The 14,118-nt window shown below is 32.5% G+C and overlaps 2 protein-coding genes across 2 annotated transcripts; both read left to right on the forward strand.

The window, feature by feature from the left end:
- Positions 1–8,315: 8,315 nt before the first annotated feature.
- Positions 8,316–12,251, forward strand: LOC123223887 (lipoyl synthase, mitochondrial). The gene is made up of 4 exons (XM_044647351.1): positions 8,316–8,905; positions 9,142–9,353; positions 9,567–9,946; positions 11,863–12,251. Exons 1-4 carry the CDS (start codon positions 8,481–8,483, stop codon positions 11,980–11,982), a joined length of 1,137 nt encoding a protein of 378 aa, XP_044503286.1. The 5' UTR covers positions 8,316–8,480; the 3' UTR covers positions 11,983–12,251.
- Positions 12,252–13,097: 846 nt separating this feature from the next.
- Positions 13,098–13,850, forward strand: LOC123223474. Its single transcript, XM_044646638.1, has one exon. The coding sequence runs from the start codon at positions 13,098–13,100 to the stop codon at positions 13,848–13,850; it is 753 nt and encodes a 250-aa protein (XP_044502573.1).
- The last annotated feature ends 268 nt before the right edge of the window (positions 13,851–14,118 follow it).

Consider the following 14,118-nt stretch of genomic DNA (forward strand, 5'->3'; position numbering starts at 1 on the left):
GTTCCTAATTTAGTTTTGTTTCTCTTTCGGTGAAGTTACAGTAAAAGACTGCGTGCACGCCATACAGAGTTTTATTTATTGTCTCCACGCGCTCTTACCTTGCGTGTAGATCATCCTTTTCACATGACCACCACAAAAATGGGCATGGTGAAAAGAATTTACACATAAATTATTTCTTACAGTCAATTTTCAAGAAGGTTTGAACAAATTATGAGTTCCCATCATTTGAGGAAATAGTTAGTTTTTACTCTTTTCCTTCTTAAATTATAAATTCTTAATCAAATTACAATTTATTAAAAAATAACAGTGAAAAATAATTAAAGTTAATTAAATTTTTCAAATTTTTAAAAAATATATAATTAATCAATATTAGATTACATAAAATTAGGTGTCATTCTAGTCAAAACCGGCCTAAATCACACCAAACAAAGTGTGATTTTATTGATCAAACCTCATTTGGTGTAATCTGATGCAAACAGTATTTTTAATTTTTATTTTTACAAATTATTGGGAAGTTAAAAAGATTTTTATGTTTTTCTATCATTTAGTTTAGTTTTTTTTAATTCTACATAGAAAAATATCATATAAATAATACACATATATAATAATGGTATTAATAAAATTATGTATACTTATTTTAAATACATAAATATGTACATATTAATATATATCATCATATAATTAAACGATTTTAAATTAAAAATAAAATAATACTTTATCATATGATTATATTTATAAATATATGTATATTTATATATTTAAAATAAATATATATAATATTATTATAATAATATTATTAAATTATATTAGTGAATATTAGTAAATATACGATCTAGGAGTAACATCTTATGAACATGGTCATGCGATTCAATTTCAAAATGAGGTTGAAATTTAATACGTGATAAATGGGAGAAAATTAAAACAAAAAACAGTGAGTCGGGAGTGTCGTGCGCGTGGGGTGGTGTTGAAAAGCAGGATAGAAATTAGTTTAAAACTTGTAAATTAACAAGGGTAAATTGGTAATAGGACACCGCCAGTTTCTGCGTACAGACAGACAGTCCACGTGCTTTGTCGAATGATTGGTTTTATAGTAAGCAATTCTATCAAATTTGCTGGTTTTTTAATTTTTATTAAATAATATAGCTTCATTTTATTTTAAAATCGTTCTTGATATGCATAATTATTCGGCTATGTTTATATTAAAATTAATTTCAATATTTAGTATTTTTAAATGACAAAAAAGAGAGAAGAGCCCATTGGGCGAAATGACCGTTGCAGGGTATTGTCATCACGTAGGTAGACGGAAGATAAAAATTGCAAGCAAGAAAAGCCACTTTTGCAAAAGCAAATTTCTTTAATCCCTTTCAACGGACAGAAACAAGGTAATTGGTGTTTAATCTTTTATCCATTATTTAAATTAATCCCTCTCTACCTGTCCTGTCATTCTTCTGTATCAATGCCTTTGCCCCACCCACCAAATTACTCTTCCTATTCCTGGTTGCCAACCAATCAACCCCCCATTTTGTTAGTATTCAAATATTAATATAATCTTGATACTACTAATATTATTAGCATAGTATAAGGCATCTAGGATTCTGACTGGGACAGCCAGAATTTATGAAACTGTGCTATTTTTATTATTGTCTTTCTGTCTGATTTGGTCACTTCATACTTAAATCAAACAAAGTTGCGGTGGATAAACATAGAGAATAGTGAAATCAAGAGACGTAGACACGGGGAAAATTCTCATAATGGCTAGTCTGAATTTCAAATACCATGGCTTCTTGAATGCAACACAAATCAAGTTTTTACATTGACATTGAAAAGGGCGCTTTGTGATAAAGAAAGCTATTAATAAATAAGATGTGAAGTCAAGTCACCCTCTTGTATATATATTTTATATTAATTTCTTAGTATATAGTCACTACTTATAGTTCCATACATTTATACATTTTCTCAAGCTGGGGCACAATAAAATGTTCCTTTCCTCCTCTCGCTTTGGTAAAGATGTGTAAATATGGCAGGGCCACATGACTATTTTCAATCTCTCTCATCTTTTCTATCCCGCTCATGTTCTTTGTTATCATTCTGCAGTCTTCTTTTTTTGACCCTTTTTTTGATAAATGCCAATTTATTTCTTTTTTATTTAATAATTTATTTTTCAGTGTAAATAAATATAAATTTAAAATTATTGGGAGATTTTACTAGAGAATTGAAAAATAGACCAATGATGATAAGGAAGACGGGAGGAGAATGATCACTGGTTGTGAAGATGATTAGAAGAAAAGGTTTATTGACAATTAATAGTGAATTATTGAAGACGGTGGGAAAAGAGAAATTAAAAAATTATTTTTTGATATAAAATAATAAATTATAATTATTTAAGGTTAAATGGGTAAATTAAATATTACTATAGGATAAATTGGTCAAATAAAATCCCTCTATTTACGCAAGAATTTTTGTAATTCTAATAAAATGAAAAATATATTCATAATTAGAATTTGTATCAAACATTAAAAATTTTTTTGGTCATTATATTAATAAATAATAAAACAAAAATTTATGATAAAATAATATATAATAAATTAACATAAATTAGTGATAAATGAGAAATCGATTTTTCAAATTTCTCATTTGACCTATAGAAAGGTTAAGTTAGGGTTTGTCTTCATTGATACCTTTAATTTTAATGGGTTGTGTAGGAAGCGATGGTAAATTGGTAATGTTGCTCAAGGAAAAGACAAATGAAACTTCCAATATTGGAGAGGCATGAGTGCGTCGGTTCTTGTGGCTTTTCTAGGTATTTTTGCATGCAACGGGTGGAACAAAATCGATGATTTCGACTATAATAGCCAAATTCTCAGTTAAAAAGCATTTATGATGATAACCAACTTTTGGTTAAACCTGTGAATGTATGACTTATTTTATTTTTAATTTTATCATTTAATTTGAGATATTAATTATAATAAAATATTGACAAGGTTACGATATTATTTAAAAAGTCGATTAAAAAGTTAAAAATTTTCAACAAGTGAAGGTATAAAGAAGAATTTAATACAATATTTATATAGCAATTCTTAAAACTCAAATATTCTGACATTCAAAATAAAATCTTTAAAATTATTAAGAAAAATAATATTAATGGAATATTTAATTAACTAAACTAGATTATGAAAACTTGTCTCTGCATAAATTGTCACATAAACATATCTCTTTGTATCATATAAACACACTACATCACTTTGTCTTGACACGTCAAATATATTATCATGTCATCTACTTATTTTCTCTTTTGTCTTTAACTCTTTTCGTTGATATTTTTATTTATTTTTTTTCGTAATTTACTCTTATTTTTTTCTTCATGAGATTGAAACGTCTCGATCGCTCATCAAATTGTCAATAGAGAGTTAAAGAAAATGGACTTTCAATAAACATACATCCTTTTTAAATTTTATATGCAACTAATAATTTGTGCAATTGTGATACTTGAGAAGTGAGATGGATGAAGGGAATGTCCTACTTGCCTAGGAAAGATGCGACATTCGGTTGACGGACGGTATAAAGGTGACAAATAATGTAATGTCTCCAAAATTTAAAGTCCAATAAGAAGAATTCTGGTGAACAGACGAGCTTGACAACATAATCTCAAGAACATGAACAACCACATCCCTACTAATAATTTGATAAACAATAACAAACCAATTCACATTCCCAGTTAGGTTTGCATGCCTAAATTGTGATTTGTGATTTGTAGGACGAGTAAAAATTATACATAAAGCCCGTGACTTTGTTGTCAGCCATCCATCATTGAATTGAAATGATAATTTGTTTTCAGCCATCCATCATTGAATTGAAATGATAAAGCATAGGTTGATTGCACGTGATGACAACCAAGGCAATATCTTGATGAGAGATATTATTAGAAGCAAGTGAGAATGTTACTCTCATCTCATCGATTTATCCCATCTTATGCTCCGCCATCCATTTTCATTTTTAAAAAGTCCCATAAACTTTTTTTTCTTTTTCTTTTTTTGATAATGACAATTTTTATTCAAATTGAATTATTATTTTTAAAATTAAATCAATCATATTGAATAAAATAAATCTTTGATCTAATAAACAATTTCATAATCATTGAATTAAATAAGTCAAAAATTTAATTTTAATATATTATAAGAGAGTGAAGTCTCATATTTTACTATTCAAATTATCCTTTGAAGATAAATTCCATAAACTTTGTTATTTTTATTTTTTAGCACAGTTCATTTTTAAATGGTATTATTTACACTTAATTTGTTATTTATAATTTAAAATTATGTATTTAGTTTATTTAGTTACAAAGCAAACAAAATAATCTCAATAATAAAAATAAAAATACCAAGGTAATTTTTTTGGTCTATTACAAATCGGCAACATATTAATTTGTCATTTATAATTTTATTTTATTTTTTGAAAAAAATGCTTATTGTTATAAACAACTCAACAAATATTGTCCGTTTTGGGCTTCAGGCCCGCACGGTTTTGTCATGCGTCTATACAAGGAGGGGGGGGGGGGGGGGGGGGAGGCTTCAAGCGCAACCCCCGCAGGTTCAGGACCTGCATGGGCCACTTGATAGATATTGTCCTCTTTGGCACTTCAGGGTCTTAAGGTTTTCTTACACGTCTATTGAGTTAAGGGTTTCTGGCTCATGCTTATATACAAGCTAAGTAGACAGAACGAGAGCGATGTGGGACTTCAGGTCACAACACACCCCCCCATCGCTATCATGCTGATAACGTGTTATAAACAACCTAATAAATATTGTCCGTTTTAGGCTTCAGGCTCGCACGGTTTTGTTACGCGTCTATACAAGCGGGGGAGGCTTCAGGCTCAACCCCCGCAGGTTCAGGACCTGCATGGGCCACTTGATACATATTGTCCTCTTTGGCACTTCAAGGCCTCAAGGTTTTCTTACGCGTCTATTGAGTTAAGGGTTTCTGGCCCCTGCTTATATACAAGCTCAGTAGACAGAACGAGAGCGATGTGAGACTTCAGGTCACAACACACCCCCCCCCCCATCGCTATCGTGCTGATAACGTGTTATAAACAGCCTAACAGATATTGTCTACTTTGGGCTTCAAGCCCGCACAGTTTTGTTACGCGTCTATACAAGATGGGGGAGGCTTCAGGCTCAACCCCCGCAGGTTCAGGACCTGCATGGGCCACTTGATAGATATTGTCCTCTTTGGCACTTCAGGGCCTCAAGGGTTTCTTACGCGTCTATTGAGTTAAGGGTTTCTAGCCCCTGCTTATATACAAGCTCAATAGACAGAACGAGAACGATGTGAGACTCTAGGGCACAACACTTATTATAATTTTATTTTCTTTTTTCTTTTTAATCTTAATTTAGATTATAGTTAACACCTTAGGATTTGTATAAACTAAATAAAATTAGAAACAAATCAAGGCGGAACCTATAAACATTCCACATTTAATTTAAGTTATCCAAAATTTATATGTAAATACTATGATAATTGATAGATCACTTTGAAATAATTCTTAAGTATAATAATAATTTATATGGATAGAAAGTTGGAGATAACTTATTAGATATTTGATTTGAGTAATATTTTATTATTAAAAATAAAAAAATTATTGGAAAGATAAATTATTTAATATATTATTAAATATAAATTATTATTATATTTGATAAATATGGATATATATAAATAATTATTGTGTTTAATTAAATGTAATAAAATAATATTAATATATTATTTTACTTAAATGTTTTTTAATATAATTATTCTAAAATATTATTCATATTATTGTTATATTAATTGAAAATGAGAGTATTTTTGTTTTATAAAAATTAATAAATAAACATAGAATTATAACAAATTCAATATTACCTTGATAATTTTTTAATACCTAAAATAAAGTTGATAATAAAATTAACTCTTATATTATTTGTTATATCACCACTAGTAATAGAAGATAACCGTAATATTTTATTACTTACAAAACAAGCAAAATAATCTCAATAATAAAAAATAGAGTATCAAAGTAATTTTTTTTGTCTATAACCAATCGCCCCATATGGTATTGTCTTATGAAAGAAAACAAAACAATCTTAGTGAATTATATAATCAATAAAATTATATATACATATTTTAAGCACATAAATATATATATATTTATATATATCATCATATGATAGAATAATTTTGAATTAAAAATAAAATAATATTTAATCATATAATAATATATAAATATATATTTATTGATTTATTTAAAATAAATATATATAATATCGCTATTTTATAATTCATATCATATAAGATATAATACGTGAGATACAGCGCAAAAGCAAAAATAAAAATTGCATCATATTCAATATTTGAAAATGCAGCCTAGAGATCCACACTAACTACGTGTTTATTTGAAAAAAAAATAAAAAAAATTAGGAGGTTATAACTGAGATGAGAATTACAACTCAAGTGTGATAAAGAGATAACGCACGTTGAAAATGTGATTAATTTGAAAAATAATAATTAAAGCATGTTTGTATTTATGTATTATATTATTTTGGCCTTGTTCCATTTGTACATGGCTAACTATCAAAGACATTTGATTATTCTATGATAACGAAATCTAATTTCAGATTGACATAGTTAAGTCGGTCTTCATGGAAAGAAAAAAATTGTAAATGTTTGTTGCTCGAGAAAAAGACAAATGAAATTCCAATCAGATAATGACACGTGTTTTTAAATTTAATATAGTTGAAAAGGTCCAATAATAACCAAATATACAGCTTTGTATTTTACTCTACTGCTCTATCCTCTATCCCTTATAAAAGCAAATGTGGGTTGGTAGATGCCAACACTTCATTCCTTTAAAATTTAACTTTATTCGATGTGAATTTTTCAAAAGGTCCAATTGATTGTTGTTGTCGTGTCGAGTAAAAGTGGTCCATAATTATTCTAAAATAAAATTGATCCTTGGTACAATTTTTATATATGGTTGCAATTTGCCTAAAATTTATATGATTATGGCATTGATGAGGGGGGAATTGAAGGAAAAAGAATGATTAATGATCTTGGGTCATAATTATTGTCTAAATGAGTTGATGAAACAAGACATCCAACTATTGTGGCGGTGATTTTCATCACACTATAAAAAAGGAAATGATTACCTTTCGAGTAATACTATATGTACAGATAGATTAAACAAATTTATTCATATAATTTAATATGATAGTCTCTAATTTAATAATTTTAAAGTGAGAAAAAATATAAATAAGAATATCAGATAATTATAATCTGTCATCTAAATTTGTATAGATGAGTTTCACGTAATTTTATTTTTTTTATTACTATTGTGTTTAAATTATGAATAAATAGAAGGCCAAAGGACTTATTCCCACTCAAAGGTTATTGCATTCCCAAGTTAATACCTATTAATTATTAAAAACTCAAACACTTACCAATGGATTGTTAAAATTAATGAAACCAATTAATGTTATCTATTTCTTTTATAGATTTAGAAACCCAATAATTTTATCTATGATTAAATTTTGAAATGTTATATTTTTCCTTTAAAGTCATTTCCTTTTCTTCTTCCCCATTTTCTATTATGCTATCACCGGTCGGCTTCTCTCTCCCTCCCATTTTCCTCCATTTTTTGGCGTTGTCTAAAGACAAAGATGATGTCTTTGTCCAGTGAAAAAGACGAATCACCTTCGTCTAATAACAAAGACGACGTCTTTGTGTTTGGATAAAAACATTTTGTTTTTATTCAATGATAAAGATGTTGTCTTCGTTAAGAGAAGATGTCGGATTTCGGGAAGAAAAAGGGAGAGAGAGGGAAGTCGGCCGGTCACAACTAAAAAGGGGAGAGAGAAAAGAGAAAAAACTTTAGGAGGAAAAAATGTAATATTTTAAAATTTAATATAGGAGAAATTTGTTAGTTTTATAAAATTAAGAGATAAATAAATAATATTTTTTTATTTTTAATATATTATTAGTTAAATGATGATTTTACTTCTGAGACTTAATTGATTTCATTAATTTTAACTATCTATGACTAGGTGTTTAGATTTTAATACTTAACTGGTATTAATTTGAGAGTGTAACAAACTCCGTGTGGGAATAATCCCTTGGCCTAAATAAAAATGTAAAAATGCCATGAAAATCAAGGCCTTTAGATTCATATAGCAAGGCAAATTAAAAAGCACAAACCCAGCAGGCCCAAAAAGGTCGAATCACGAAAAGCCTCACTCTTCAGCCAGGCCCGAAAGCCCCTTTATCTTCAATTCCAATGACGAAACGCCAACCTGAATCGCACAATCTGACAAGCTCACCATCACCCACCAACCAACCAAAACAACCCAATTTTCATCTTCAGCTTTCTGTTTTTCCGCCAAACATATTGTTGAGAGAATTGAGATTTTGGTTTCTCTCTGTTTTATCCTCCCCTCAGATAACGTTAGAGAGCAATCATGAAATCTCGCTTCACCACAACTGTGTTTCGCGCCCTCAACACTACAAGGGCGTTTTCCTCTTCCACCCAAACTCCAAACCCATCTTCTTCTCAATTCCCTCATAGCCTAGCGGGCCTCCGGGCTCGTCTGGCCTCTGAGTCACCGTCCCTCTCCGATTTTTTCGATCTTCAATCTAGCAATACTTACTCCGTCGAAGTTGGAACGAAGAAGAAGCCATTGCCCAAGCCCAAATGGATGAAAGAATCCATTCCTGGAGGGGATAAGTATGTTCAGATCAAGAAAAAGCTGAGGGACTTGAAGCTTCATACCGTTTGTGAAGAGGCTAAGTGTCCTAATTTGGGTGAATGTTGGTCTGGCGGTGAAACTGGGACAGCAACGGCCACGATTATGATCTTGGGCGATACCTGCACTCGCGGTTGCAGGTGATTTTCATATCTGTTTTAAACAATGAGAAATGAAACGGACTAGAATTTAGAAATTTAGAGCTTGGTTTGATTTTTTTTTTATTTGTTTATATTGGACATTGTGTTAGTTTGATTGAGGAATTTATATGGTGGTGTGTTTGGTTTTTTGTAGGAATATATACTTTGGTGTTTGTGTTTCAGTGTACTGGTGCTTTTGTGTTTATGTTGACTAATTTGATTGTTTGAAATTTCAGGTTCTGCAATGTCAAGACATCTCGGACACCTCCTCCTCCTGACCCGAATGAACCTACCAATGTCGCTGAGGCAATTGCATCATGGGGTTTGGATTATGTTGTGATAACTAGTGTTGATCGTGATGATTTGCCCGATCAAGGAAGTGGTCATTTTGCTCAGACGGTTTTGAAATTGAAGGAATTGAAACCAAATATGCTTGTAGAAGCCTTGGGTATGAACTCCTGTTTCTTGTAGCACATGAGTTTCTTTACCTTTGCTTATGCTTTAAAAGGTTAAGTTCACACGTATATCTAGTGGGTTTAAAGAAGGCATTAGTTGATTTAAAATAAGGACTCTTTATGGTAATTTGGATGTTTAAGTTTCTGAGCATGTCTTTGTTCATTTGTTTGTGACTAATGTTGCATGTGTTGTATTGATGGTGCAGTTCCTGATTTTCGTGGACACCATGGATGTGTGGAGAAAGTTGCAAAGTCAGGGTTGGATGTCTTTGCACACAATATTGAGACTGTTGAAGAGCTTCAAAGTGTTGTGAGGGATCACCGTGCCAATTTTAAGCAATCTTTGGATGTTCTAATGATGGCCAAGGAATGTGCTCCTGCTGGAACACTCACCAAGACCTCAATAATGTTAGGCTGTGGGGAAACACCTGATCAAATTGTAACTACGATGGAAAAGGTGAGAGCAGCAGGTGTTGATGTGATGACATTTGGTCAATATATGAGGCCATCAAAGCGCCATATGCCAGTATCTGAATATATTACTCCTGAGGCCTTTGAGAAGTATCGAGTACTTGGCATGGATATGGTATGCTATTTTCTTTCTATAATAAATAGTTTTATTTTGGTGGTTGCTTTTTTCATTTGTACTTGATTTGGTGTTTGCAAATTGAGTCATTGGTATGTTTTGTATCCTTATAATGGCTATTTGGCTCACATAGCATGATATGTTGTTCTGCAAGTTTGAATGGTTTGTTACATTTGCTTATATGATAGTGATTGATACTCTAAGCTGTAATGATGCCTAGAGACCTAGTCCTAATAGATTTGAAAATGTTAAGGTTTTATGAAAGGTTTCAACAAGAAAGAAAGTTAGTAAAGCTTTATATAGAAGATGAAATTAAGACTACAGTACAATAAAGGTGAAAAGAAGAAACAAAAGGATTGAACAATATGTAAACCTTGCATAAGAAAAGTGAAATGTTACTTCAGTCAACTTTTATTCTCACAAACTCTTCCTTATTTGAGTTAATGTCTTCTAAAGTCTAAAACTTATACTAGAGGATGTAACGTGGCACAGCTCAACCCCTCTAGCAATACCTTCTTTGAGTTTTTTTCTCATAAAACTCTCCATTCAACCTTTAGTCATTTTTGCAGTGATCCTTCTCTTACATACAATTCCAATGTCAACAATCAACGAAATTTACCATTTTTTACTATTGTATTCATGGCCTCACGCAATCCGCTTAGGGTACTACCACACCATACCTGAAGCACTAGTTTTTTCAGTTTCTTTCCTATGCTGAAAATACTCTGGAATGGGGTGCTTTATGCTTCCTGCTGTATGCTTTTACTCTGTTGCATGTGATATTTTTTAAACAAATCCATGGAACATCATCACTTTGCATTGATCTTGTCTGTCTTTATTATATTCCATAAACAAATGCCAATTTAAAACTTGTTGAGAACATTATGCCTCTGGTTGTATTTACTAAGCCAAGCCGAGCCTAAACATGGTCTAGCTTAAGTTTGACTTGAATCTTATATGGTCAGTTTGAGCTCAAGTTCGAGCTCACTGATGGGATGAATAATGTCACCAATAGGACAAATAATATTTCAAGTTGAACTATCGAACTAAAACTTAAGCTTAAATTCGACTCAAATCGAACCGTACGCCAATTCGAACCAAGCTGGTTTGGTTTTGACACTTTCATGATAACTAAATTAAATTTTGAAATTGAATTATTGAATGATTCATTAGATATGATAGTCTCTTTATATATGCATTTAATTCTCTTAGTTAAAATAGAAAATTGATTCCTAAAATGGACATTGATAACTATTAAAGAAAACTAACTCTACTAGAAATAGAAAACTGCAATTTGACTAAAACTAAGACTCTAGGAAACCCATCTTTTAGGAACTAGCTTTATATAAGACCCGGGTTCTATAACGCAACTTCTGAAACTAATTAGAACTCCTGAAACATCTTTCCAACCACATTAGAACCTTGAAATACATTAGGACTCATGAATCCTTACGAAACCTGAAATACTTGGTTGGAATCGTGTGGCAATGAGTGTCCAAGTTGTGCCTTTTGCGGCTGTGCCGTGGTGAGCAGATTTTGTCCCCGAACTTTCAGCTGACTTTTTCTTGCTCTGTTCCTTTGAATTCCTCTTTTTTATGCTTTCTTCCTCTCTTGCATTGGTTGCTTTCTATGCACTTGCCTTGGCTTCTCTCCATGTTTTGGTTGACTTGGTCCTCCATCTAATATGTCTATCTGAATTTTACCAATTGTTTGAACTTGGTCCTGTAAATACTTCAGGGTACTTGTTTATACTGTCTGCTGTAAAAGGTTGTACTAATTATTACTTTTTCTAATCATGTGACATGTGGCAATCAATGCCACTTGCTTTTTCTTATTTATGTTTTTTAAGTGTTCATACATTATTTCAGCAGTATTGGTTGCAAAATTTGTTATAAATTTGTACTTTTGTGGAACAGGGATTTCGTTATGTGGCATCTGGTCCCATGGTGAGGTCATCATACAAGGCGGGTGAATTCTACATCAAATCTATGATAGAATCTGATCGGGCTTCATCTTTGCCACAGCTGCCTTTGTGATCCTTCGTTTTTTTTCATCTATACAAAACATGAAACCATTAAACTGTTTATTGTTCGAATGGTAATTTCTCTGGTATAAGACCAATGAGCTTTAGGACAAGTCTTTAGCAGATTGATTATGCATGAAAATGAAAAGGTCATGACCAGAAAAGATCCTGTTTGGCTTGTACATAGGTTGCATGAGCGTGACTGCCCACCTGTCATGTTGTTTAATTTTAAGAATGTTCAGATTCTGATTCTTTTAAATCCGATTTGTTGTGTTATTAGAATTTTTGTTCCCTTTTCCTTTGTGTTTTACTCCTTCGCTTTTAGATAATTGTGAGATCATGTTCAAGATCTCAGACACTTTCCGATGTTTGCTTCTCAAATTTCAGTCTGTGAGGTGCAATTAGCTGCCGCTATCTGAAAAGTGAGAAATTGCCAATTTATACTTGGGTTCCCGCAAGTTAAGAGTCAAAAGTTTTAAAAGTTCAGCAGACAATTTATGGTTGAAATGTGCAATGCTATTACTAGCAAAAACTTGATTATTGGACCCATGGAATGCCTCAGAAGAAGAGGACACCAACATGCACTTGCACTTGACCATCTAGTTTGTCGATTTTTTGTTTGGGATGGACAAAATTTCTGTCCAATGCTGAAATATAAGCCTCAAGATGTTGGGTCCAAGGTTAAAGCCCTACACCCTTCTATTATTTTTAAGTTAGGTATAAGTTAAGAACATGAGGCTCCAATCCCACCCTGTAAAGTGGAAACCTCACTATGTTCATCACAGCTTCCAATATCTTCCGTACTGTTCATCTCCGAATTATCCATCAATCCACCTTGTTGTCTTTAAGAGCCCCTTCTCATGCATTCCCCTCAATATAATTGCATCCAATCTGTCCTCATTGCTGCCCCTCCATCTCTAATTATTTCCCGAAAAAAGTCTCTACAACTGACAGCAATGCCGCATTCTCATTCTCTGAACACCATCTCACAAAGCCTACCATTCCATTTTTCGCTATAAATATAATACTTCTTCATCCTAGACCAAAAAAAAAAAAAAAAAAAAAAAAAAGGTTCAAACTCAAATCATGCGACGCTCTCACCGCCATCGCTAACATTATTCCTACAAAATGGGTTGCTGCATTAGCTCCAACAACACAAATGATTCACCAAATCACCACCATTTTCCATCAAACCCTGCTCACTCCGACAAAACCCATCTCGACAACAGAGCTCCTCCTCTTTGTCCTGAAGAAGAAACTGTAAAAGAAGTTGTTCTTTCTGAAACTCGCTTGCCTAAACCAGAATCGCCCTCTCCAAATGAGACTGAACCTGAAACTCACACCCTCCACCACATCCACATACCCGTAATTCACGAACCCAACACGGAAGCCAGAGATTTGATTTCGACCAACAAAAACGAACAAGAAATAGAAATTTCTCAAGCGTCTGAAATATGCAGCATCACCGAGAGCTTCTCAAATGCAACAACAACAACAACTGTAACAGAGACAAGAGAAGATGAAGCAATCAGCAAGTCCTCCACTCGCAGATCTCCAGCTAAGGTATCCAAAAAGCGTCCTTACACCGGAGAAAACTCGCGTGGGGTGAAATCTACGGCGACAAGAGCGGAGGTGTCAAGGTCAGCTCAAGGGAGGACCATGCCATGTAATGTGAGGTCGAGTTCACCGACGACTAGAACGGTGACGGGAGTGGGAAGGAGTTCGGGAAAGGTGGGTGCAAGAGCAGGCGTTCGTACTGACAAGTCAAAAGAAGAGAAGGAAGTTCAGAAAGAGGTAAACGACGACGCTTTGGAGAATAATAATAACATGGAGTCTGTTGACAATCCTCATGTTTCGTTGGAATGCTTTATTTTTCTGTGAATTTTAATTTGTTTTGGGAAACAAAAACGCCTTAAAAGCAGTTTTCTTGATTCTGTGTTGTCTTGGGCTGTTGCTTTGCTTAGAAAAAGCAAGAGTGGGCGGGCTTGCATAATTCGGTGGCTGTGATATTTGCAAGCACAAGGAGTGGTCGAGGTTTTTTTTTTTTTTAAATAAATATTTTATCTTTTTGTTTTGTTGTAAAAGAATAAATACTTGGCAATGGGATTTGGAAACTAAATGGTTCTAGGAATTGAATGGAGCACTCTTA

Source organism: Mangifera indica, chromosome 8, assembly GCF_011075055.1.
Source record: "Mangifera indica cultivar Alphonso chromosome 8, CATAS_Mindica_2.1, whole genome shotgun sequence".
NCBI classification, from domain to species: domain Eukaryota; kingdom Viridiplantae; phylum Streptophyta; class Magnoliopsida; order Sapindales; family Anacardiaceae; genus Mangifera; species Mangifera indica.